This window comes from Lepisosteus oculatus, chromosome 12 (assembly GCF_040954835.1).
Source record: "Lepisosteus oculatus isolate fLepOcu1 chromosome 12, fLepOcu1.hap2, whole genome shotgun sequence".
In the NCBI taxonomy this organism is placed as follows: Eukaryota; Metazoa; Chordata; class Actinopteri; order Semionotiformes; family Lepisosteidae; genus Lepisosteus; species Lepisosteus oculatus.
In genome coordinates, this window is record NC_090707.1 from 9,425,271 (window position 1) to 9,452,474 (window position 27,204).

Here is a 27,204-nt window from a genome sequence, read left to right on the forward strand (position 1 = left end):
CCTTCCACAGTTAAAGGCACTGAGTGAGGAATTTGGGAATATGTAGCCTTTGTCCTACAAATTAAGTGCTACATAAATCAGAAAAGTCTGTCGAACAGTATATTGAAACAGCTGTTAGAAATGAATGCAGGATCATATTTTTAAAAGGACTAGTACTTCTGTGACAGGCACAAGGCATAAGATACACAATGAGTCCAGTGCCATAGTAATAATGTAACAGCTGCTGAAACGCACTGAGGGAATCCTTCCTGGTTCCACGGTGTAAGTTTCCCTGTGAGAACCTATGCACCTGCTTTCAGGAGCTGGTCTGTGGAAGTCAAAGGTGAGAGTGGGCAGGGTGTGTGTGTTGGCTCTGGAGACCTGCAAGCTGCCTATCTTTCTGCGGAGGGAGCCTGTGCTACACAGTAGCAGGGAAAAGATGGCTGCTTTGTGCTGCTCTTATCTGTTGGGCTTTGGGGCGTCCCAAGTCAGGTCTGGAATTTACACGTAATGCACTTCAAAACCCAAGGTTTAACTCAACACGAAGTATGAAACCTAATTTCAGATTTACTGATCTTAGGGCTTCTACGTCATCACTGTAGCCCATCATACGATATCAACCTAATATAAAGTTGATCTTATGTCTTGAGCCCTTCTATGCTTTCGGTCATTATTTTATTGGTTTGAAAGTTTTTTCCTAGATGATTCAGAATAGGAGAATTAGGGATAAACTGGTTATTCAAATAGTTCTGTGCAACATTAATAAGCACAAGAGAGAGAACGTGATTAGTTATAAACACTTTTCATGCGTTGTGTGGCTTTGTGGATTATTTGTCTTCTTGCATGTGTTTGCAGTTCCAGCTCCAGTCTCTGAGCTTGGTATTTACGTATTAGATGATAAACCCATCCTTACAATTAGCATGTCACCATATGTACTAGCTTGCTTTACTCGTGCACTCAGAGGCATGTGCATATGGCGTCTTGCTAATTAAATTTCCTTTACTTGTTAAAATGCCTCCTGCAATGAATGCCAATTAAAGCAAACCGTGCAGGCATTGTATACATGGAAAGGGAGGCACTTTCTCTAGTGAAGATGAAAGCCTCTGCCCTTGACAGTACCCAGGATTGTAACAGGTTTTGTCTGAACAGGCTTTCAAACAGCATTAGCTAAATGTTAAAGTTTAAAAATGGCAATGGATGGAGAAAGAAGTATAGAGACCTGGAAAGGGCTGCTTGAGAATGGTTGTCAAGGAAACAAGGCCCTGTGAAGCACCGAAGTGTGTACACGGATTTTATTCTGACACTAATTGCCCCTCTATTGGTCTTGGCTCAGGCATTGGTATTTGTGGGTTTTTTTTGTCAACACGTAAAAATAACATCCTGTGATGAGCAAGTGATACGGAGAAGGCCTGATCGGACCACCAACGGGTCCTCATAATGAGGCTGCAGCCAAGTGCTGGGGCCAGAAAAGCCTCAGTCAGCACTTGCAGGTTCGCTGTATTTTAAGATATAAGAGCCCGCTGGCAGCTGCATAGTGCAAGATGTCCAGCACTTCCTCTTTAAAGAGATGCATAGTAGGAGCCTGACTTTCAGATCATTGCGAAGACTAACGCCTTTAAGCAATTTTTGTTGTCAGGAAAGAAAAGATGAAGAAAACATGTGAACTGGAGATAGAAGTGAAAAGGCAGACTGGCTGCTAAGAATTGACATAACCGGCGCTGGACTGAAGCTGATATTGTTTCATTTACAAAATAAAATGTTCCCAGGTCACAAACCCTGTCACCAGTTAACAGTCAATGTGCTATTGAGACATCCTTGCTGATTTCCTAGTGCGAATCAGTTGCTCATTTCCAGATGACCTTAAATGCCTTATTGTTTATCAGCTTGGACAGGCGCCTTGGTTATTAACTTAGTTCTCTGTAGAGTTCTGGACTATGGCACCGACAAAATACCCAACAACTGGCAACACTACCATCCTTTTCCAGACCCCATCATGCATCCTACTTCCTGAAGTTCCACCTGCTGGTGAACAGGCCCTTAGCAACAGAACCACTGACACCAGAGACTTTTTGAAGCCACAAGTATAGTGTGATGCATCCAGATTCCACCAGTTCTGAGCTGTGCTATGCTCAGCTTGACCAGTAGTCCACTCTGTAATGTGCTCTGGAATCATGTGAACTTGGACTTGTAGCCCATCACTCACATATCATCCCAGTAGATTCCTTTTATTCATTTTGTCTTTGCAGACATGATCCTGAGATTTGTCCTTTAAGCCCACTAATTGAAGGATATTTGAAGCTGTAATCGGATCCTTCATGTATTTAAAGCAGAGAGATAATCAGAAACAAGAAATCCGATCCTGGGCAGAATTATGCATCAGCATAAAGCAGATGGAATAATAGAAGAAGATGAGCTTTAGGTTTTAATAACTTTATACTTAAGAATTTACCACATTCAGTAATTATGTCACAGTAATGTGTAAGCACTTTGATCCAGTCTGCTTATAAACAGTACCTTATTTTCCAGAGACCTGGAGATGAGGGCATGCTTGGAACTGAACCTGAAGCTAATCTGCTTCAGAATTTATGAGGAATTTTTACCTGTGTTGTTGGAGCATATTTTCTGGCCAGACTGTGAACTCTTATTCACTGTGGTCTGTCAATAAACTGTTCTTCATGTGTTATACAGAGTTCATAAAAATGTTATAGTTACAACAGAAAAGGCTATGATTAATCCTTATTTATCAGGACAGGAAGCTTGATGCTATATTAATGTACAGTATTGTGTGCTGCATCTGGTTCTGTAATCTGGTTTCAATCCACTCCAATTTTCATTCATTTTGAAGGGCAAAGACACAGAGTTCCCAGAGCATACGGAAAGGATGTTCATAGCTTTTTTTAAAGCACAATAAACCATCTGCTCCAATTTCTAAACATAACTGTATAAGCTTAGAGGTGAAAATCTATGCATAGATGAGGACCAGATCAATAAAACTGGATTTATATAGCAGTATAGTACATTTTGCCGGAAACACAGAGCTTTGAAAATGCCCCTTTTAATGAAACTCAGGCTACGCTGAGTTATTGTAGACTATAGGAGGTCTGTGCTCTGTGGTGGAACACTGGCCCCTCCTGCTGTCCGTTTTTGTCATGTCAGGGCTCATAGTCAGAATGGAAAAGAGGGAGCACTGCAGAGGTGGACAAGAATGGTGCTGTAATGCAGTGACTGGGACAGGCATTTCAAACGACTTTCAAACGAAGACAATGTTAATGTGAAAAGGAGTCATATCACTACAACGCTGTGAGTCAGGTAAACTCTGTGCCTACATAAAATAAAAACACATTTCTGAAGCACTCCTGACCACTGTGTATGAGAAGAAAGATTTAAAATGTGACCTACATTACCTTTAGCTGCTCCATATAGTGGATACGAGGCTTGGAATACTGTCCAATGAACTGACAGGCTAAGGTTCTGTTAGATTTTATTTTGGACCGATATTTCCTAAACGCATGGACAGTCAGCCTTGCAATAGCATGGATAATCCTGTGATAAATGTCAATATTACAATGTTTGGATTTGTCAATACTGGAATTACAAAAATGAGAAAATAGTTTTCGCTGCCAGCCTCAAATGTTTAATATGACGTTGCTCTGGAGTACAAATGGATTCAAAGGCATTCCACATGGTTTGAAGGAAAATGTCTGTATCATCCCAGAGCATGAGAGGCTGACCCCTGCAAATGGAAAGGGACACAGCAGACTGGAGAGCACTTTGGTTGGGCAGATCGCCAAGTAAACAAGCTAGCAGTGCATCCCAAGAGCGAGTCCTCACGGAATTCAGTACACAGCCTGGCAATCAGCAGCAGGAGCAGTCGGGCAAGCACTGAGCCCTCCGGGGTTTATTCAGATGATCAGACGTCTCCTGGCTCTCAGGTAAAATATCTTTGGAAAGCTTTAAAAGGTGTCTCTCCCTATCCTTGGGGTATTGATAAGGCTGGTGCGCTGATAGAGTCTAGCAATATATTACCCTCAGAGGACTGCCTCCACACTAGGATTAAACCACAGTTTACTTGTTGACTTGCACAAGGCTCCACCATCTATAAGAGCTGTTCATGCTGCACATTAGTACCCACACTGGACAGTTTTTAGAGGCAGGGACAGGAAGCTGCTGTAGTATCAGTAATCGATTTCATTGTAATGTACAGCTACTCCAATCAAAGACTGGGGAAGAAATACTTATGTGTGTAATCTGTATTCATCTCATTCAGAATCACACAAACATCTGTATGTAATGTACAATTTGCAAATAGATGCAAATAATTGTTTTTAAACACCACTAGCAACCTCTGGCTGAGGAAATGAAATACCAAGGACAGTATTTAACAGCTGGACTGATCTTGCACAGGATTTTTCCACTTCGTTATGTTTCTTTTTTAATTGTGTTGTGAAAAATTTGCAGCACATCTGCAGTTTTTTTTGACTACCTCAAAATTTCACTTAGAAGGATTAGTTAAAAAAAAAAACAACTACAAACATGAAGACCTACTATTTCATATACACTCCTTGGTGTTACACACAATATGAGTTTGTGGAACCTTGGCAGTATGTAACCATTTCCGATTCAGGAATTTGGGAATAAAACTACAGTAGGTGGGTTTGTGTGTAGAAAACATACTGTAGAAATAACAGAGTATTTCCTCAAAGACAATCCCTATTTTTGCATCAGTTGTACTATAACACTTTCTCTAAGTGTGACTGTGAATTTAACCATGCAGAATCAAACTGAAGGAATAATCAGACTGCTGTTGTGATGGACACCCATGTCACAGGAGTGTACAGTAAGAAAAGTGATTCCACAGACTGTCTGGGAGAACAAAAGCTCTGCAGTATTGATCTCTGACAGCACTTTAACGGTTATACTAATTAATGGCAAAGTCACTTGTGTAACTGCACAGCAAAGTCAGCTGTGCTCTATTGTCTTAGCAGGAAACTGATGCAGAGCTTGATTTGAAAGCTTTGGCAACACAATATTAGGAGTTAACGTGTCTCTCCACCTAGTTGCTATTGAAAAGCCACTCGTTCTCATTACAGAGTGCTATCAGATGTTTCCTGTTAACAGGTGATTGCTGCTCTGTGTCTGCTGTGAGGGAGGGAGCCTTGTGTAAATTTAGGTTGATTAATAAAACCAACAGTTATGCATGTTTGACAGAGTTGATTAGCATGTGAATAAAGCCGCAGATGAAACAGGCTTTGAACTTCTGCCCTGCTATGCTCATACCTTGTTGGATGCTAGGTCAGCTTAGCTCTTACTGTGTCCCACCCTTTTCTCCATGAAATTACCATTGTTTTATTTTAAGTCCTGTGCACACACCTACATCTAGATCTTTCGTGTCCATTGCACTGAATTCCAGCTCTGCCCTGCAAGCAACCCTTTAGATACACGGGAATAAAAGTAGAAATGCTCATTATTCTTTTTTTCTGGGGAGTTACTTTTCCCATTGTAGCCTCAGATGACCTCTACCAATTACCAATTCAAATACGTACAGCAGGCTCAGTCACAAATAGAAGGCAGTCTTGCAGACCCATCCTCTGTGCCTGTGAGATTTTATTACTTGGCAAGCAACACTCTGAACACACTTACATTAGAAAACATGGCCCTGGCCTGTCTGATTATAGTTTTTATAGAATCTGGTAAGGATGCCACTTTTTAATTATTACATTATTTTATTCTTTTTCCTCCAGAAAAATTGTTTATGCAATACTTTGCCTCTATAATCAGCCACTAAATGGTGCTGACACTCTCTGATGGAAACAGATGACAGCTGGATACACATGAGTTCTGGCAGAACGACAATTCATTGTTTGCCTAATAGGTCTCCAGGGTCTTGAGTCATCGTGAAAATGCAACTCCCGTCAGTCTACGGCACCAGAACACTTCTTTTAAACACATCTCCTGGGCCACTACAGTGGGCAGGGTGCTTCCCCAGGCCTTGTTCAAACCTTATTTTCCACACAATCCTGTTAGCCAGAGACGTACTTGCATCACTTAAGATGATTTTTCATTTACATTTTCATGCGTCTGAGAACGCAGCTATACAGTATGTCTATGTGTGAATGAGTGCGTTATAGCTCAGAATAAAAAAAAAAGACATATCAACATTAACAAAGATAGCTCATTCAAAGGCAATGTTTCCTCCTTTGGAGTGAGTTCAACAGATAGTATGTAGTCCTTCCGTGCTAATAAAGTTCCTCATACTTTCTATTATTAGAGGCATTTGGGAATAGCCATTCTTATATGAGTCATCTTCCAGGTCTGTGTGAAAAATGAGAAGCATTCATTCTGGGGCCTGTAGCTGTTGTTTATTAATGTATTTTCCCATAGTCATTAACATAAACAAACTGCCCTAAAAGGTTTGAGATTTCTTGATGACAGGGATTTTCATAGAAACCACATGAGCCCCGTAAAAGGGCGTTCGAGTTAATTCAATGAGTTATTCTTATTTCCGGGACAAAATCAAAGGCTCAAGAGTGTATCATTTCAAACTGTAATTTTATAGTAGTGGTGCAGGGGTTATTCATCTAAGCAAAGTCTTTTTCTTTCTTGTGAAGGAAAAATAAACTTTACTTCATGAGATAAATTTAGTATTCTAATAAAAAACCTTAAGTATATTCTTTAAAATAATGTACACATTCATTGTGACTGTTTTTTTTGGCTTGTTCTGTACTAGTTCAATGATCTTTTTAGCAAAATATTCTCAACATACAACCAATGGGTGAAGTCCAGTAAAAGAATTCATGCAATTCAAAATGTGTTATTTTTTATGATAAAAGGAAGCATGAAAAGTTTGGCCTGTAAACATACTGTAAGCAGCAAATTTCAAAATCAACACAGGACACAGACAATACTTCCCTCACTTCAAATGTTATTTTTTCCAGAAGTATCTGATCCAGAATATCAAACTGCAACTGTTTATATTTTTAACACACACTATAAACAGTTCCAGAGCACTGTTTATAGTGTTTGTTAAAAATATGCTGTGCTGATGACATTTTGACCTCTATGTAAGTGATCTCCTGTACTTTATACAACCAATAACCAAACTCCTTGTATTTTGCAACAGATTCTACCTTCATACACTACTCTATTCAAACTCCACTCTTGTTTTTGCTAAGGCATTTCAAATCCAATAAAGCTTTTCATTTACCCTTTTATAATCGGTCTGCCAACAAAGATAATTCAGTTTTCTGACATGATGGTGGCTATCGTTCACACTAAATCCGTGCTGACCAGAGTTCACTAGAGTTCAGTTTGGGGTCTCTAGCTCATTTCTGGACTGCGTTTGTGTATGTGTGTGTCTACCTTCTGTGTAGAGCTTGCATGTTCTCTCCCATGTCTGTATGGTTTTCATTGGTTGCTCTGGTTTTCTCCTTCCTTCCAAAGACATGTTAATACCTAATGTAAACATTACTCTAAATTAATGGTCCCCATTAAATTGCTCCTGTGTACCTGTATGTGTGTTTCCTGTGATGGATGAGCATCATATGCTGGGTGTTTTCCCACTTTGCCCCAAGGTCCTCTGGGATCGGCTCAATTAAACTACAGAATTAAAAAATAAAATAAATTGCATTCATTTATACATTAATAAAATACTTACTTAACAAATCATGCCCCTGTGAAGGACAGACTCAATACATTTGTTTAGAATACATTACTGATACTTAGGAACCTTTCTGGAACAAATCAGGGGAATTGTATATAGCTCCCTGTAGGTCTGATCCTGACAGGTGAACAGAAAGGCTGTGTTCTGCTTGTTCGAGCAATGGCTCTGTATCATTGCATGTGGACATGCATTGCTGTGTCATCGTGGGTCTTCAGCATCCATTCCCTGGCATCTGCCTCTTTGGCTGTATTGCTTTCGGTATCTGGTAATCCGCCAGATTACAACCACTTTCTGCCTCAAATCAACTTTTCAGGACATGCCCCTTCTCTCTGCATACTGCACAGCTGGAGCTTATCATAATGCAAAAGTCACATGTAACTGAATACTGCATTAATACCCTCCTCACACAGTGTCACCTGCGTGGGGGGTGCGGGTGGGAACAAATCTCTTTGGAAATGACTAAGAAAGGCATAGCAATAATGCAATTAGAATGTATATACATGTTCTTTTAAGCACTTATTGATTATAATACTGCAACTGTGCTTAGACTTTTATGAGGCTGGGAGATGGTTGCCACAGAAACACAACTGTACGGCAATAACAGCCTTTATTGGAAATTATGCTGATATAATGTTTTTGGAATACAACTCTGTTGTGTATAGGAAGCCCAAATCCTAGATAAAGAAATCTGAAACAGTGTTTAATGAGGATGCAATCCACTTTGTCTATTATTTGCGTCCAGCAGATTGACTCACTAATATAGGGTTTAATTGAGATCTGAAATAATGTTGTTGGCCTATGTGAGTTGGATGATATGGGTGGCATATTGGGTGGTGAGTGACTGAAATAGCTGTCTCTTTCTAGTGTGTTAGAACACCATTTGATTGTGGCCTTCAGTATTTTACAACTACAAAGATGTGGATGCTGGCAGTTTTTCCAAACCTGTGTCCTGGTTCAAACGTAGAGCATGTTCAATCAATAATGACAATGCTTTTTTTCCCCAAGAGCTCTTTCAACTGAGATACCTTATTCAACAGTATTATTGAGCTGAGTACACTGGTAATCAGTTTGTCAATTCATAATTAACTAGGCATTAGAATTATTGTGAGTATTATTAGTTTAACAGTTGTCTTTACTGTACCTGATCACAAGCTGCAAAAAGGAATATTAACATTTCATAGCCAACTGTATCCAGTTTACACAGTGCAACAGGTGGATTGAAACAATAAAGCCTGTATTACAAAATAACCTATCAAAATAAAAACTGCTGCACAGAGCAAAGTACAACAGAGGAACAGCAAGATAAGACCAAGTGAAAAGAAAAGTAATGCTGAAAACTGTGGCTCAAGAATTGCCTGTGAAATGAGAACGATGCTTCTCCAGTCAGGCAGGGGCGGTGCTGATGGGCGAGCTGCAGGTGTCAGGGTTAGACAGAGTGTGGGAAGTCCGGGTGTGGTTTCAGGAGACAGTCCTAAAAGGCCACCATTTTCACCACAGGGATGTTGGAGGAGGGAAAGAAGGGGAGTTTAAGACAGGGGGCAAGGTAGCACCTGGAGGTTAGCAATGGATGAGACGAGGAACAGTGAAGAAGGCGGAAATAATAAAGGAAGATGAGATTGAAGACATAAGGGGGTGGTGTGAGTGCTGCCTAAGTAGAAAAATGTGTCACATGCAGAAGCAGGGAGCCAGTGAAGAGGCTGAAGCAAAAGCTGAATGGGGAAAAATAAGGCAGAGAGAATACAAGGTGAGCCGCAGGTATGTCAGAAGATTCTAGCCAGGCTCCCTGAATCAGGATGACCAGCAAGCACAGAGCTGCAGCCACCCAGCCTGGAGAGAATAAGAAACCTAAATTAAGAGCTGAGCAGACTAAAAGGTTGGGTACTGTAAGGCCACACTGACTGGTTAGCTGATAATCGATTTGTCTTAGAAAGAATCGACAAGAAGTGTCAAGAGAAAAGACGCACTGAGAATATGGGAGTGATCACTGATAATAATCTTCCGGGCGGAGGAAGAAGGACAGAAACTGACAAATTCAAAAGAAAGAGAGGTCATGGAGGGGAAGGAGGAAGAAGTGAAGTAGTTTAAGTCAGATTTTGACTCTGTCATGGGGTGATGTTTCTGTTTTCAGCATGTAAAGAAGGATAAGATTTGTAGAAGGATAGAAAGTCTATCCATGATCACATTACCTGATCTGCGCATCGTGATGGAATAATTATCAATAATAGATTGACAATCTGTTCACATTCTGGACGTCTTTAATCGTTTGCATTTTTGTTCCTTCAATGCTAAAACACATGAAAGCTATCCTGTGGTCGCACGTATGTCCTGTGCAGCCATTGTAACGAGGTTCAGCGGTAACTTTAATCACCGGTGAGGGTTAGGTGTTCCAATAGTTTGTTCCTTGCTATTATTCCGGGTACCTGCAACGAGGACGAAAGAAACACACACATGGAAATCAGACTACAAACCCCAGACACCACTGCGGTTCAGTCCGTCAAGGATCTATTCAGCGACTTGACGATTTCCAGGAGACGCGCAGGGAATGAGCAAGCGCAGTGACGTTTTCGGCATACAGCAGGGATCCGGCGGGGCTGGTGGCGGAGGAGGAGTATTGCACCCGTAGTTCGGCAGGAGGAGGGGGAGACTTCGCAAGGATTCCTCTGGATTGTTTATTATTATGGTTCTCGTTACTTTTCAATATCGCCTTTGCGGTTGTCCGCAGCACCGGGATTCCGCGCTTTGGCGTATGTAAGGAGCCCCGGAGCAGGCTGAGCTCGTTGTGCCGAGGGGATACCGCCACTGAACGGGCATGGCAAGGGGTCGGCTGAGTCACCTGGAAATCTGCCTCCTTCTTGGATAGCTATTGGATAGCTTTTTCGTCCCTTGCCCCGGCGGTGACTTGTGCGTGCATACATTTTTTTTAGACTATTACCTTTTTTGTTTTTTGAGGATAGGGAGAAGGGGAAGCCGAAGCGCCGCTGGTCCTCCAGCTGAAATTGTTGTTTTTTTGCCGTTTTTCCCTTGTGCATCTGCGGAGCGGCACTGCGTGGAAAGTCGGAGAGCAGTGAGTATGGAGAGGCAGAGACGGGCCGCCTCAGTGCTGGTGCTCCGGGGAACAGTGGGATCGCCAGGACTGAGGTTCTCTACCCGGCGTTAGGGCTCCGATCTTGGGTGCCGTCCTCTGGAATTACTCTTTTCGGTGTCAGGTCAACACGGGAACTCTGTCTCCTTTGAATCCTAGATCCTCGTGTTTATTAGCATTTTGGTTCTTTTTTTCTTTGCTTGTGTTATTTTTTTTCTTGCGTTTCTGACTACTGCTTGGCCGGTGCGACGCCACGGCGGGGTAATAATAATTCGTCCGACTGTTGCAGTCGGGCTACGGATCCCAGTGCTTGATTCGCAATTTTGGCAATAAAACGTCAAAAAACAGACGAGTGCCTCGACCCGTCCACCACCTCCCCAGCCCCCCTCCCGCCTCTCAACCCGCTCCCAGCACCGGTACCAAGATGAATTATCAGCAGCACCTGGCGAATTCGGCCGCTATTCGTGCCGAAATCCAGCGGTTCGAGTCGGTCCACCCGAACATCTACTCCATTTACGAACTGTTGGAGAGAGTGGAGGAGCCTATTCTTCAGAACCAGATCCGGGAGCATGTCATCGCCATTGAAGGTAGGTGAACGCATTGTGCAGCGTTGGCCGTGTTTAATAACATTACATGCCGGGGTAGCTTGGAGCGTCAGTGTGCTGTTGTCCCGCGGCGCGACCTCACTGCGTTTGTGTGAAGGGAAACTTGTGTTTTAGAAACTCGGCAGGTGTGCTGTGCTTGATCAGTTTACCCAGCTAGAGGCTGTCCAGAATTGGCTTCTTAAAGGAAAGTTTTGGATGCCCTTGTGTCTACAATGTGGGGTAGAAAATCGATGTCTTTTTCGAGTGAGCATTATTGTTTTACGCTTCTGCGGTTTGGCTCGGCCTTAGTGATCCTAATATACTTGCTACACGTTTCTAGTTCGCGAAAATGCACTTTGTTCCTATGTAACAGAAGAGAATGTTAAGTACTTGTAGCACAAAGCCTTCAGGAGATTTTCAGACTACCTTCTTTTTTTTTCGTTTTTGAAGAATGGGTTTAGTTAAGCGTTTTGGATGTTGAACTGAACTGAGGGCTTTTATGGACCAGCAAAAAACATCCTTTTCCCCGATCCCACTGTAGAGTTCTGGCCATCGGGCTGACACTCTCCCAAGTTTTATCACAATTAATGCAATTACTTCTTCGGTCACCAAATGTAAAGCGCGGTGCTGACTTTTCCTTACATTTAGAAAGCGAACTTGAGACGGACGTGCGCGTGTCTGGTTCTGTTTGCAAGTGAACGACCCGTCAGTATTACGATGAGATGGTGTGTGTGTGTGTGGATGCTGAACACTCAGTAGTTGAAGAGAAATTAATTCGGTGGCGGCGCTTGCCAAAATCGGCACAATACGGAGACTGAGGCAAGCTTTCAGCCAGAGCCGCGACGGAACTGGGAGCGCGCATATGGGCGCCTGTTCGGCAGCGGGCAGATGTTGTCCTCAGCACGCCGGGGTCTGCGTTTAACAGCTCGGCAGCCTAAACAGCGTCGGACAGATGGCCATTCCTAGATTATAGGTATAAAATGGCTCTAGCGTGTTTTACAGGGCTTTGTAAGGGAACATAAAAAGGCGCAGTTGGACAAGCAGTGATCTTTCTTAATGTAACCCCCACCCCTCTCCCCAGACGATTAAAATGAAAGCTGTAGTGACAGATTAACGCCGGGCTGTTATACAGTAGGTATACTTTAACAGACCCTACACCATGCAGAAAAAGGATTCTTAACAAAACGAAAACTTTTTCTCCTTAAGCGATATGATGTATTGCGGTTTAAAAGGGAGACTTCTGTTTTTTTGTTTAAGGGATTTCAGCTAGACTCACTGAATTATCTGCTACAGGGATGTGCCCGTAGCAATGGAAACCACAGAATGACCCCACAGGACTGGACAACAGACAGCAGCAGCAATGAAATTAGTTAAAGGCTAGTCATAGACTGGGTGGCATGAGAAATAAGTAAAAACATATTTAAAATAAGCTGCAAGAATAGCTGTTCTTAAACGAGGCTCACATACCATCTTAATTGTACGTTATATATGTGCTTATAGAAATATGACAAGAACAGCGATTATAGTAGATCTGTAAAAAGGAATGCTGAGTGCAGACCTCTTATTGCATTTTGGAACTGACAACACTTCATGGCTGGATTTCGCAGGAGCCCAGTGCTCTAGAAGTGTCTCTCTTTAACAGTGTGTCATGCAGGAAAAACATGGTCTCCGTTGACTTGTCCAAGTAAAGTGATATTGCCGGAGGTTAACTGTCACTGTGCTGGGGTGCAGCACCGAGGGGTTGGGGGATCGGGCTCCAGAGAGGCTCTTGAAAACACCCCACCTACGTTAGGACCCAGGCTTTTGGAGAATGTGGCAGATTTACTTATTGTGCCCAGTTCTTTTGCCTCCCTTCCCGAAAAGCATACAGTTTCATTTCAGACTGCTTGTGTAAAATGTATGCCTTAAAGTCCAGATCAGTATGCGAGATTAAGTCTGTAATTACCTCCTCTTTTTTGTGAACACAGACGACAGTGCAAACACAGTGCAGCCTGAAGATAAACCTTTTTGTTCAGGGACTGTGGTGCTTGAAGGCGCTCTGTGTTGGTGTGAGGCAGCCCTGCAGCTCCCTGGTGACAGCCAGCCTCTTGTGGCGAGTTCTGGTCATGGGCCTACTTCAAGCAACGCCCCTGTTTGGTGTTATCTGCAGACCCAGAGGCTGCTAGGCCATCGGTGGCACTGCCAATACATGCTTGTAGATAAAAGCCATGTGGCATTAGCTCGGTCTGGACATGGTGTTTTATTTGCAGTCAGGTTGGTGTTGAAAATGAATTTAAGATCAGATCACTTTATTGGCCATATACAATTTCTTGTATTAGGAATTTGTCTTTTTTCGCATACCCCAACTTGCTCTGCATAAGACACATAGGCAGGGAGAGAAGCTGGGGGTCAGAGCGCAGGGTCAGCCATTTATACGGCGCCCCTGGAGCAGCTCGGGTTGAGGGCCTTGCTCAGGGGCCCAGCGGAGTAGGATTCCTCTGATGGCAATGGGATACAAACCAGCAACCTTCCAGCCACTGAGCCTCTGCACCGCCCCCGTGTTGTCCTGTATGTCTTCAGGTGTTGTCTTATAACAGGATACCTGCTTTCTCAATCTCTGGAACTGTTTTTTTTTTTCCCACGGTTTGCATGGCAGGCAAGAGATGGCATCAATTACACAACGCTCTTGGCATGTAGCAGGTTGGGATTTGACATGCAGGGGATTCCACACACTTCAGGGGCTTTCTGCTCCAAGTACAGTGTAAAGGTTAATAGCTGTTGCAGCCGGATAAATTTCTCTCCTTAATCAAGCGTTTGGGGAAAAGCTGTGAAAAGAGAGCAGCCCAGGCTGCGCGTTTACAAGGGAGTTTACACGTCTCGGATCTGCAGTTGAGCTCCAGGAGAGCGTTGGATTACAGCGAGCAAGTTCTTGTCACGGCGCAGGGCTCGAGCTACTCATAACCCACAGCCTTCTCCCATGTCATTTTTCTGTGTGGCTCAAAGGGGATGTTTTTTTTAACTTAAATGTGGTAAACATGATGCATTTGTGTTTGAAAATGTAATTCCAGTCCCAGGGCCTGTGCTTTCTGTCCTTACGTTATCTTTTTGAGTAGCTGAATTGACTGCCTTACATGAAAGGTGACCAGGGGATCAGTTGAGAGCAGAATGGAAGTATGAATATCTGTGTCTGGATTATAGACACACCTTACAGTTTGAAGGAAATTGAAGCTACTTATGTGCCGATTATCCTAAGACAGGACCCAGCCATCCTTTCTGTATTTTGTATTGCAAAATTGAAGTTTTGACAGTTCAATACAGGGAAATTAATGACTCTCTGCAGCCTAGGATATTCTTTACACTTGGCAAATTCCAGGGTTTAATCTGTAGTTAGGTCTTTGAAGCATTATGAGGTTTCAAACAAGGGCTTGCTTTGCGTGTACATATGTTTGCCTTCTCTTTGCATAATGGTTTGCGTCCTGCATGTATAGCTGGGGGTTGAATGTTGTTTATAGGTAAAAGTTTGGCCTCTGTTTCATGCTGTAATGCTTTCAGTGGGCGGGGGGGAGCTCTAGGTGATCTCTAGGGGGATGGAGGCTCTTGTAAGTGTTTTTGAATCTCTTTCTGTGAGGAAGTAAACAGAAGGCTGACCTGGCAGTAATTAGCTTGCTGGTGTTTAAGGGAGTTCCGGTTTTCTCTGCGGATCCTGCACAATGGATTATTGTCTGCTGTCGCTCCTATAAGGAGCCTGTGAAAATGGGGCTTCCATTGTTGTTGTGGCAGTGAGGGTGAGCTATGGAGATCCTCAGAGGAGGTCCTGCAGTCCGGGCTGTAAAGCTTTATAGGAAAACAAAGGAGGACCCATGGATCTGAGTGTCACAGATAATTGATAGAAAATTATTTATTTTTTTGCTGGTTCATTTTTGAAAGTTTGGATTCTTGGTCTCGCTGTTAAAAAGGTAGTATCTAACAAAGAGCTTGTGGTGTGATCTTTGTTGGGGGAATATGTTGCCGTTATCATCTAATCGTCTCATAGAAATGATATTCCTTACCTTGCTGGATTGTCATGGATTGATACAGGATTAATACAGGAGACCTATACTGATTAATACAGGAGACCTAATGATACTCAGTAGTTCACCAGCACTGAGTGTATGATATCAGGATGACAGTTTTTAAAGCATTGAAGCAGAATTGGTCTGTTTTTACAGTGTTTTAATAAGTGTGGTTTTAGGTGGAAAATAATATGAATAATCACAGAAGTATTATTTGGAAAATTTGTCTTCTACAAGATTTGCTCCTCAAAAAACAATTAATTCCCTTTTTAACAAAGTAAATCTCCTTTTTTTTTCCCACAGGAAAGTGTTATTTTAAGAACTTGTCCTGTCCTGCTAGGGTTACTGCATCTTCACACTCTCGCTACAGCCTTCACAAAACAAGCAGACAAAGCTTTGACTCTTATGAGCCTGTGGCTGCTGCGGGGCCTAGCTGCCTGAGGCTGCAGTGTGATCCCCGCGGAGCTCTGTCTGGGCTCGGCCTGGTTCTGACGGTCTCCCAGAGGATCTCCTCCCTCCACCTCACCTGCTGCCGTGGCAACAGTCACTGCCTCCCTGCTCTTCTCTGGCTGGTGACTTCGCCGTGACTTGCTGGGGAGGATATTATTGATAATGTTTCTTTTTCTGCTAGTGTACACGAACGATGGGTCCTGTATTTTTACCGCAAAATGTTGAAATATTCCATCCGTGAGGAGCAGGAAGCTTCTGTGCTCCCTTGCGGTTGTAGATACTCAGTGTGTGTAGTAAACAAAGCTTCATTTCATCTGAGTGGTATTTTTTTACAACAAAGGGTTACTTTAATATGGGTTGAGCTGACCTGAAATACTGTAGCTTTCGTTTTCATTCCAGTCAAAACCTGACTGCAGGTTTATATTTCAGGAATTTTGAACTTGTATGTGTTTTATTGAGATGATATTACATGGGATGATACCATATTTAAGTGAAATTGAATGTCTGCACACAAGGCAACAATGGTTGTATTTTTGTGTTTCCTTTATGGAGAAAAGTAGTAACATGAAATAAATGTTTTCTTTTACTTGCTTTATAGATATTAAAGAAATTTTGTGGGTGATTGGTCTCGTGGCCTTTAGGGCTGTTTGTTGTCAGTACTGTGTACAAAGTAGAGATTAAGTTATGTGCTGGGGGGCTTCTTGACAGCTCCCATCTGCTTTTATGAATCCTGAACCTAGAGCTAACTGTTTCACTTTCACCTTTGACTCCTGGTTTAGGCTTGTCCAATTGTGTGTCAGCATGATGTATGTTGCAAGAAACAGACTGCCTGCACTTGGTCTCTTGTCTTGGAATTTAGCCTCCAGTGTAAGATTTGCTTTGGAGGAGATTATGGTGGATTTTGTCAGTATGTGAATGAAACTTCTCCTATATAGGGCAGAATGAGGACGTCTGTGCAGTTTCCTCTGACCAGCCAACCTTTGAGATGCTCGTCTTTAACACTCACAGGCAGGACAGTCCCATCAGCCCTGATAGCTTGGCCAGTTGTGAGCCAGCTTGGGGGAATCCCAGTCTCAGTCTCTTCTTGACGTGACCCAGGCTCTGACCTGCGACACCAGGATCATAGAGCTTCACCTGTGCTTGGGAGAACACTCGTCCCACACAACCCGAAATGTGTTGGCAGTGGGTTATCTTGCAGTAGCTTAGATTGGTTTTCCTGCAGGGTACATGGAAGCATCAGTGGCCTTTGATGGCTGTGGTTAAAGATCAAGGACTCTTGATTTCACGTCTTTTGAGGAGTCCATACCTGTTCGTCATAATATCTTTTCCTTTGAGAGGAGCAAAAATGCAAGAGGTTTTGAACTTGATACTTTGAAATGTGACCTCCATAACTAGAAGCAACTCAAAAGAGATGGAATCCAAGTAGTTAAAATCACTTTCATGTCTTTATTGCATTGGTTTTCTTACAGGGTTTTGCTTACTCAGTGGCCCATTAACCCCCCTGGACAAGAAGGGATGTTGTTTTTTTTGTACTTTCCCACGTTGTTGCTGGACATGATAAGCAGTAAATGTATTGTGCAGATGTAAAAAAATTGATTAGCATTGCCATAAGTTCATCCCACACTTCCCTGAAGACTAATCCTTCAATTTCATTTATGTGCAGAAATAAAACATGCATCATCTCTATTAACTACAAAAAATGAAAAATGCTAGACTGTTTGCATTGTAGAAAACACTCCATTGTGTCCATTAGCTTCATTCTTGCATGGCAAGAACTGTGAGACTAAGCATACTAAGCAATTTATCGCTGAGTTGCTCTGTCGTCTGAAATGTAAACACCCTAGTGAATGTGAAAGTTGCTGTGATATACTGTAGATGAAATCAGCCAGGAGAGACTGCTCCATATTGATCGGTAAGCTTAAACAAATAGGAGTGACTGCAGCTGCAGATTCTGCTTTTGCTTCATGTGAGTTGTGTCTTGGTAAACCTGGCAGGCTGCTTTCCTCTTTCTCTAGCTTAATTTTGCTGCAGGAGGTACGCTAGCCAGCGGGCTTCTCTTGAAATCTTTGTGGCGCAGTGTGCTGAAACAGGACTTTGAGCGTAGCACAAATGTGATTTGTAAGAGCTGAGGATTCTCCTTTTCAGCCCAATGTATAGTCCGTGCGTCCTTTTTGAGCTGTCATATTAGATGTTTCTAGACTGCACCCAATCAGTAAGTAGGTGTTTAAATGGGCTGAGAATCGTTTCCATTAGAGAAACATGCTCTTAAGGAGTGTGAGCCTCAAATCGGGCAACTGCAGGGCTAGGTTTGTAATCCTCTCTCCTGCAAGTAACTCGTCTTAAGGCAGTGTGCCACCATTATTGCTGCAAGCTGTACTGTAAAACCCAGACTGAACGACAGATCCAATACAGATGGGGGAAATCCCAGACTCTTTGTATCCCTGACCAGTGAAGATTCAGACTTCTCTGCTTTGACACAAGTGCAATGATGTGATGAAGGTTCGTTTGAAAGGTCCCTTCTCTCTGAGAAGTGGATTTTGTGTCGCACTCTCTGTGACCCTGACTTGGAGCTGTATGGATTTGGCTGTCCTTTGCTCTGCAGTGAGAGACTCAGACTGAGTTGGTTGGAGGTTCAGAGGTGGTGCTTGCTGCTGGGATATAGCCATACCTGCTGTAGCTTGTGGAGCATGGCTGGCAAGGGACCAAAGCTGCAGATCTTAAGGTTATAGTTGTGAGGTAGGCAGGATAGATTATCTTCTCACCAGGACCCATGGACAAAACCAACATTGATGAGGTGTGAAATTGTGTGGCATTTATTTAACATCACTATCCCTAACTATACCGATCCCTTGTTATCTTGGACAGTGTATTGCAGGAGCATGCAACAGCTTAAAAAGTTGTTTCTTTTTCAAGCCTTGGACAGGCTAAGGTAATCAAAGTAACACTTCCTTGAGTTGAGCGTGAAGGTGGAATGGGCTATGCATGTACATGTGGTGCCCTCCTGCAACCCACAGCAGTATTTCTCGTATTTGACAAATATTATGTGCCTGGACCGCATAGGGTAACCTGAGAATATGGTTGTGTTCTGTAAGTGGCAGTGCTGCCAGGCAAGTAGGGCGAAAGGACACCAATCTTTGAGTGAAACGACTTTGCAGCTTCATCCTTTATTCATGACTGTTTTCACCCTGCCTTTACAGAAATGAGATTTCTGATTTACAGCACTGTTCCCAAGAGCTTGGTGGTGGGGGAAATTAGACTGACATTACTGCCAGGCTCTGCAGAGGCCTTGGTATTTTGGCGGTCTGGTCAAAGGCTCGGAGATGCAAGAGATTTATGCCTTTATATTGATACAGACGAGTGTGGAAACTCTGCAGCTGTTATTTGTCATTCCGTGTGAAGGATACAGGGTGAGGGGAAGGGAATTGAATTAGTGAGGTGTTCAGGGCTCAGCGCTACAGTGTCATGTGTGCCAGCAGAAGAATCACTGCCTGTCCCTTCAGAGAGCTGGAAGACAGGACCGGGGGCACTGAAGAGTCTTGTCTTGTCATCCATCAGGCACCTGTTGGCTGGTGCACCTGGAGGTCTGCTGGAGGAGCTGTAGTGCACTGGGGGCTCAGAGCGCAGAGAATGAGCCATTCATTCACTGTAGTGGGAAGTGTAGCACAGGCAGTTCCCTGATAAGAGGAGATTGCGACCAGGAGCAATAAGAAAACTTGCACTTGTGCCCTTCATGCACTTCATTGAACTGAAGGCAGTGTAGGTGGATTTTTTTTTTTCAGATTTCATTGTTGATTCATCCTTCTCAATTTATGGCATTCATTTTCTCCAAGGTTATTGGTACAATTCAACGGAAATGTTATCTCAAGTGAAAATGGAAATTTTGTATATTGAATTATACAGTGTGTGTGGATTATCATTAGTGGGACTCCAGTGCACGCAGTTATGAAGAAATATGGTGGAAGGTCCTGGTTTTAAATTGAGAGAGACCAATCCAGTGTGCCAGTCTTACTGCAGACAAATATTTGTTGGGTCTTTCTAACGTGTTCACAGTTTTGGATTCAATTTGCTAATTAAAGGAGGTGGAAAGGCCATAAGCCATAAGAGATAGTAGTCTGTAATTCTGTTGGGGGAAAAAAAAATGTTCTATGCATTGTCCAGAAAATATCCTTTGACATTGGAAAACAGAGCTGCTAACAGATGTAGTTGTAACAGTGCCGATTCTGCCTGCAACACTGTCTATTAGGAATATTAGAACATAATGCAATTGCAGTGACTGACAGGCATCTTTTGTGATTCAATTGTACCTCTTGGATTTTTCAGTGAGAAATACCTCTTAAAATGACGAAGTAGGTCGTGATACCATCCATACGAAAGCAATTCAGCAGACTCTGTGGGTATTGTACCAATTCAAATATCCTGGTTGCCACTGCCAACCACTGCCTGAGCTGTGCTTTGAGCTGCAGTGCTTTTCCACCAGATTTGTGACAGATGCGTACCCCACCTCTCAAGGACATAGACAGGTTGATCAGGGTGAAATGATTTGTGTTCCAAAATCATTGTGAAGCTCTAATTCATTGTTTATAGAGATGGAAATTGTTTGATTGCCTTTGTTTTTTGTTTTCCCAGTGTTTCTGCCCTCTTTTGGTTCTTTTCGATACCTAGTTAAGACCTTTAAATGTACTTATTTGCAAACAAATCTTTTTTTTTCTTTTTTGCCACCCAGTCGGGCAAGCCTTTCCTTGTTAAACTTTATAGCTATATTCTTATGAGTGTAGAAAATAAAAGCAAATGAGTGCAGCATTTTTTCTAAGCAAAACAGTGTCAATTACTTCATTTTTAGGTTTATGATTACACTTTTTGCTGCAGTTTCATGCTAATTTCAGATCATTGTAAAGGAAAGTGCATGAGCAGCATCACCATCTTGCAGACTGATCTCTCCAGATCTCCGGGTTTGGTCAGTACTGGGATGGAAGGTCTGTAAGGAAGACCAGATTGCTGTTGGAGGTGGTTTCGGTGCACCAAGGAGGTGATCTTCCCTCTGCGCTACAATTTCCAAAATGATGCCCCAGTATGGTGGCCGAATGCACTGTGCTGTTGGAGGTGCTGTCCTTCAGATGAGACGTTAAATCAAAGTCCTGACTACTTGATCATTCCAAACTTCCCTTGACAGTGTAAGAGTAGAGTTATTAACCCTGGTTTCCTGTCCACTCAAAGCTTGCACAATCTGGGCCTTCTTACAGTTCAGTTGGTAAAGCATGTAACTTCTTCGCCTTATCTGAAGTGGGTACTTCTATATATGTAAAGAAAGCACTTAGGGATTGTTGGGGGTGAAAAGCAAGGAATTATTGTGATGACAGGCAGTTAATGATCATAAAAGTTAATGCTTGGTTTTTTTATTTTTGAAATTCACAAGCGAAGGATCAGCTGTGAGTGGGTCCAGTAGTCAGCGGTTGATGCCGTTTTTCTTTTTGCTGCCGAGGAGAGGCTTGATTTCTGTTTCTCCAGCCAGAAGCCCTAGGACGGCGCAGCAGCAAGCTCTTTGGAGCCTGAGAGCATGTCCACCTGATGGCTTGTCTGTGGAAGTGTCTTTTCTCCCAGCTTCCTTTCCTCTTTCTCTCCCTTCTTATTGCTCTCAGGGCACTGGAGTCTGTTTTTCACTGGGTCGTGCTGTGGCGGTGTCGCCTCCTCAGCTCCTCTGCCGTGTCCGCTGGTTAAATGAGACAGCGGCGAGGAGGAGGAGTGCAGTTGGCGAAATCCTAGACCGCTGCAGTTGCTGAAGTGCCTTGTTGGATTGTTTTGCTTGCTACCCTACACCCTTGTCCCTTCACTGAGCTGTTCTGGCCCTGATAAGAACATGGTGCGCCGTCTGTAAGGTCATCGCAGTGCATTGAATTTCCATTGAATGGGGTTTCCTCTCACTGTCCTCAGACATACTGGAAGGTTCATTGGTTTCTGGAAGAATTGGCCCCGGTGTGAGAGTATTTGTTGTTGAGTTTGTTCAAGACGAAAGATATTGAGTCTGACATTTGATTAGGCCCAAAACACCCCTTGCGTCTTTCCATTGAAAATAAAGGAAAAATGTTCTTTATATATTGTGATAACTCCAACTGTACACTGTATTCTGATGAAAGATGGTTTTGATTTCTTTACTTGTTCTTCTTCTTGAGGCAGTGTAAAGAGTTTTTTTTTAATTTAAATGTCACAGACTTTAGTGGCATTCTGTATGCTGCAATGGATACTCGTCTGTTTCAGCCCTGGTCTCATTGTTAACCGTTTTTCTTTGTTTTATATACTTTCCTGTGTGCAGGGATTCTATGGAGTGTTTGTTGCGTTTTGTCTAATCCCTGTCGGTGACTGGGCCTTTTAATTCATAGATTGTAGTGCACTTTTAAATATTTTTGATCTTCAGACTATGAGGAGCTGTTTTTGTTCCTACACGCTGGCTTTCTTCTGGAAATGCGTGGCTCTGGTCTAGTCCTGATTGGCCGTGAATGCCCAGGTCTCACAGTACCACTCCGGCAGTGCCAGTCTCAACTGGAGCCCCTGTTCTGTGGGTGACAGTGGAACCAGGTGTGGTTTAGCATGAGGCTGGGAGCAGTATCAACATCTCTGCTAGCTCGTTGATAAAGACAGTGGACAGTGTCGGGCTCAGGCTGCAGCCCAGTCAGGATCCATGTACGCTCCTGGTAGAGGCAGACTGGGCCCTAATTACTGTACCAATTTGGAGAGGGGAAGGGATGATTGGATTACAGTTAATGCTGACACTGGGAAAGATTTTACAGACTGTAGGCTAGTTTGCCAAAGGGCACACCTGACCGCGCTGCTGCAGCAAGTTGCTCGCTTCCTTAGCCTTGGTTTTAGTCTGTGCTGAAATTGGCCATTGGTGCCATTGCCCCAGCCTGCTGTGGAGCTGCCCAGTCTGCAGCTGTCCCGCCTAAGATCACGTGGGCAGGTCGCACCCCCCTCCCCCCCGAAGAGAGGACAGCGACGAGCACAGAAACAGAAGCTCCGAACTTCCTTCTCACCTGGTTTCTTTGTTTCTTTGTTTTCACTTTTGTTTCGCTCCGTTCTGGTTCGGATGAGTGCACACACCTGCCTGTTAGGCCTCTGTGCGTGCGGTAGGTGTGCTGCCTAATGTCCCTTTTGTCCTGTGATTAGTCCAGACCTGTGTTTCTAACTTCTCCCCCATCCCCAGAGCGGGTCTTTCCAGAGGTCGTTCTATAATCGAGTTTCTGGCCTGTGCAGTTTGTGCTGACACACTGCCCATATGGCCCCAGCACATGTGTGCTGACTGGTTATAAATACATACTGCGCAGACCAACACCCCTATAGAACCTCATGTCATGGAATCAAATGACTTGAGGGGAATTTGCAATACAAACTGACTTCCTTCTTGTCGGACTTCCACATTTGAATAACAGGTTTTTCCCTGACAGTGAAGCTGACTGGTGGAAGGGTGATGAAGCTGTGGCACTCTTTCTTTTATTTTAGCAGTCATTATGATTTCCCACTCTTTTGATCCGGAACACTTTTGCTACTCTGTCTTTCTCTCATTCCTCGAACCCCCACAACTCTTTATTTCTAAAATAAGATACCCTGGCCAGTAAATGACATTCCTCCTGGGTACAAGTCCCTTTTCATGTGGAATGGTATCCCATGGTAACATCCATCAAACAGGCTGCAGATGAAAAGTGGTCAGTCGACCCATGTTGAATCCAAATCGCCATGTGACTGTAGAGACACGCCCATTCAGATCCACATAGCAGCAGGTTTTCATGAGAATTTGCTCAGTGACCTGTAAGGCAGGCCAAACCTAGCTTGGATTTATAGCTTTTCACAGGTTTGCATTACTACCACAGGAAAAATAACGCTGGGAGCCATCGGTTTTGATAAGTCTGTAAAATCTTTCGAGTGAATCTCTCTCGATCAGATAACCTTTATGCACTTCTGCTTCGATAACAATTCGCAGGTTTGCTGAGGAAGGTGATTGACTTCCTAGAGAAGTAATGACTTTGACGAAGCAGACAAAACAACGTTGCAGAGCCGTTCGTTGCTGCGGCCGGGGGGACTGAGTTTCCTGAAGGAAACAAGCAAAAAAAACAGCAAGTGGAAGGTTCCTTGTGAAGTGCATGTCATTATGTGCTTTCTGGTGCGTTATAAAATGTGAATGTACGCACTCGTACTCGTTTGAACTGTTCTTAACTACAGTGTACGTTGACCCGAGTAGATGCTATGATTTGATCTCTTTAGCTGTGGTAGCTTTAAACTGTGTGACTTTGAGCTCCTGTGCCTCCAATTATGACTCCCAGATTGCAACCTTTGGTCACTAAGAGTGCTTAGCGATGTCTTGCATTCCAGAATCACTACAGATAAGCAAACAGAATGAGACGAGCAGATCGTGTGGCCTTCTTCTACAGAGATTGCGCTGATTGCGGCCCCTCCTGTCCTGTCCCACTCAGCCACTTGACAGCAATGGACAGAGCCTCGGATTGTGGCAGAATGTCAGCCTCTGCTGCTGCTGAGCCACAGCCTTCGATCTCCCTACCCTGTGAATAGCCTAGCTGCAGCTGGTGTGTACTGCATGTTAACTGCTTTAGTGCCTTCTGTGGAGAATGTGAATAGTTGTTGAATGGCACAGCCTTGGTAACAGTGGATTGTCCGCGGAGTAGTGGGGCTTGCACTGGATGTTCAAGAAAACTCGAGCAGAGTGGTCCTGCAGTGGTCCCTGGTGCGGCAGACCGTCAAAGCATTTCATTCATCTTTGAATGTGTTTTCTGGGGGTGTTTGGTTTCGCATTTGTTAGCGACAAGTCCGTCTCACACTGAAGTTGTGAGAACCAGAATAATGCGTAAGTGTTAATAAATACCAGCCTCTACATATAAACCAGCACAGAGTGTCTTTTTTTTTACTGATTCATTGATTCATCAGCCTACATAGGAGAGTACTGATTCAGGGGGAGAGAGAATGTGACGATCCCTTTGTGCAGTTCTGATGGGAAAGGAAGAAGCATTGCAGTCACAGTGCTGTACATCTGCTCTGCTGTCTCCAAAGCCAAAAAACCCAACCCTTTCCTATGGAATTTAGCTGCACAGCTCTAACGTTTTTTTGTGTGTGCTTGAAAGAGCCCTTGTTTAGAGAAGACGATGCTGCAGGATCCAGTCCTGCTACAGTTCACCACTATTCAGCAGTAAAAGCTGAGACTGAGAAGGGCTGGTGACCGGAGCCTCCCACCCAGCGTTCTTTCAGCAGTGAAAGATGACACCTGCCCCTTAATTACTGCGTGCTCTTCTTCTTGGTCCTGTACAGAGAGATTAAGATGGCCAGCTGCCTCATCAGTATGCAGACAGGCCGGATTAATCGCTTCCTTCCCAGTGGACAGAGGTACCTTGGGGCAGTGTGAAGCCGGAAACTTCACCGTGAGCACTGGGCTCGTTTCAGTTTGCCTGCCTTGACGAAGGTGACATCGTGCCATCAGTAGTGAGCACGTTCCTGTGAGGAAAGGTCAAAGGTGAGGTATGGTGAGGTCAGGTACAGCTATCTGAGTGATGGACTGTAGTTGGGTCTTCACCACTTCTTCACTGAAGCAGGCCCACAGGTGGCACCTCTGATTCTCACAATCATTATCATTGGCTTTTTACAGGGGTTTATGCAGGTTTGGGTTGACCATGAGAGCTTCCTCTCAGTTGGTAGTACCGATGGAGCCCAGTGATGAAGGATGGCTTCACACCTGGCATGTCTTGGTGACTCAAGTGTGGCGTATTTGCTAGCAATATTTCCAAATCTCTGCGTCGGTGCAGGGCAGTTAAAAGCAGCAAAGCCCTTGTGCCTGTGAAGTATGTGCACAGCGTTTTTTGCAGTGCAAACTCGCAAGTGCTCTTTCCTTGCCATGCATGCTCTGTCAAGCAGGGTGTTTTTTCATAATCAGGAGGTAAGGAGTGCAGGAAAGGGAATGACAGCACTGCAGGCTTGTCACAGCCTCTTTATAAGTCATACTGAGGCAGGTTCATTGGTTTCCTTTGTGTATGAAATTAAGGCGTGAAAATATATTTCTGAAGTGTTTCATTGAGCATCAAGAGCAGAGAAAGAACATTATTGTTCATTCTCTTTCACTGTAATTCCTAGGCTCGCTAAAATATTTCTGTGCCTGAACAGATCCTTAATATAGAGAAAATAAATGGTGCATCAAACTGCTCTCTTTCTATGCCTTTTTTTTCCCAGTCTTTTAGACTATAATATCTGTAAAAAAATGTATTTTTTTTAAATGAGCTACCTTCTCTTTGTTGACAACCCACAATATGTCCACCCCTAGGTCAGTGTGGTGTCAGCCCAGCTGCACAGTAGGTGTGTAAGACGTTACAGTCGCACACTGTAAATAAAAAAGCAAGCCTTGGCATGCTGGTTGAATCCTTAAGAGCGACAACAAAGCTGGGTTTAAGCTTTGTGCAGGAAGGCAGGCAGGGCCGAGCCCGAGAAGCTCTGCATCGTGCCTGTCATAAGACACCCCTGCTCGGAAGGTGCTCCTGTGCTATGGTGAGTGTCCCAGGTTCAAGCTTAATGTACAGTAGACCGCTTTGAAGTGATTGAGCTGATTTGTATAGAATAAGCCAAGATGTGTATGTTAGAAAAAAACTGCCGATTCATGAAGACGTGAAATCCTTTCATCTTTCAGTTTTATCGAGCTTTGATGACTGCGGTGATTTATATATAACGTATAGAAGCCTAACCTTGGGGACAGCTGACAACGGTTATTCTGCAAGACCTGTTCTTCAGGTTTTCGCCGGAAATTTTTGAAGGCTCTCAAGAGATTGATTTATAGAGACAATAGGACAGTGTTGAGCCCCTGCATGTACCTTTGATTTCTAGCAACAGTGCTTTAGTAACCAGGTGCGCTCTGCTTATCGGTCTGTGCAGGACTGACACAGAGAACACAGCGCATGCTTGGCTTCTGGGTGGTGAAGAGGCAGTTAGCACAGATTCACTCTGATTTCTTTTTCTGTGCGAGAACTACTGATGAGCTTCGGAAAATCAACCGTGGGGAGTGATGTAGTGTCTTGTGAATAAAAACACATTGGTCGTTTTTGAATTATGGAAGAAAATGCCGAGCTCAAAAGATGAGTGAACATCTTTTGAAGTAGAAACCGACAATTTAAAGAAAACTGCAATGAAGTCACCTTCTTACTTGTATTGAGCTTTAGCTGTGTGTGTTTTGTTTGGGGTTCTGTGAATGTTTTTTAGGTCTACACAATGTGTGTAGTCTGGATGGCTCCCTGAGTTTATATAATTTTTCAGATACGATAAATATGTATTATATTTACTTGAACTATTAAGTGGATCAATTGGCTGCTAACTACCAAAAAAGCTAAACTGACCTCCTCTTGTGTGTAATCTTTGTGTTCTTTTGGATTTATGCAATTTAAG

At 43.4% G+C, this 27,204-nt stretch overlaps 1 protein-coding gene across 4 annotated transcripts in view; it reads left to right on the top strand.

The window, feature by feature from the left end:
* The first annotated feature begins 10,212 nt into the window (after positions 1-10,212).
* Positions 10,213-27,204, top strand: part of agap1 (ArfGAP with GTPase domain, ankyrin repeat and PH domain 1) — a 237,197-nt gene continuing 220,205 nt past the window's right edge. For 3 of the 4 annotated variants that reach the window (XM_015358506.2, XM_015358507.2, XM_006636304.3), the window contains exon 1: positions 10,213-11,308. In XM_015358506.2, coding sequence (XP_015213992.1) covers positions 11,146-11,308 — 163 coding nt within the window. In that variant the 5' untranslated portion in view covers positions 10,213-11,145. The remainder of the gene's footprint in view (positions 11,309-27,204) is intronic. The other variant, XM_006636303.3, reaches the window with a different exon arrangement.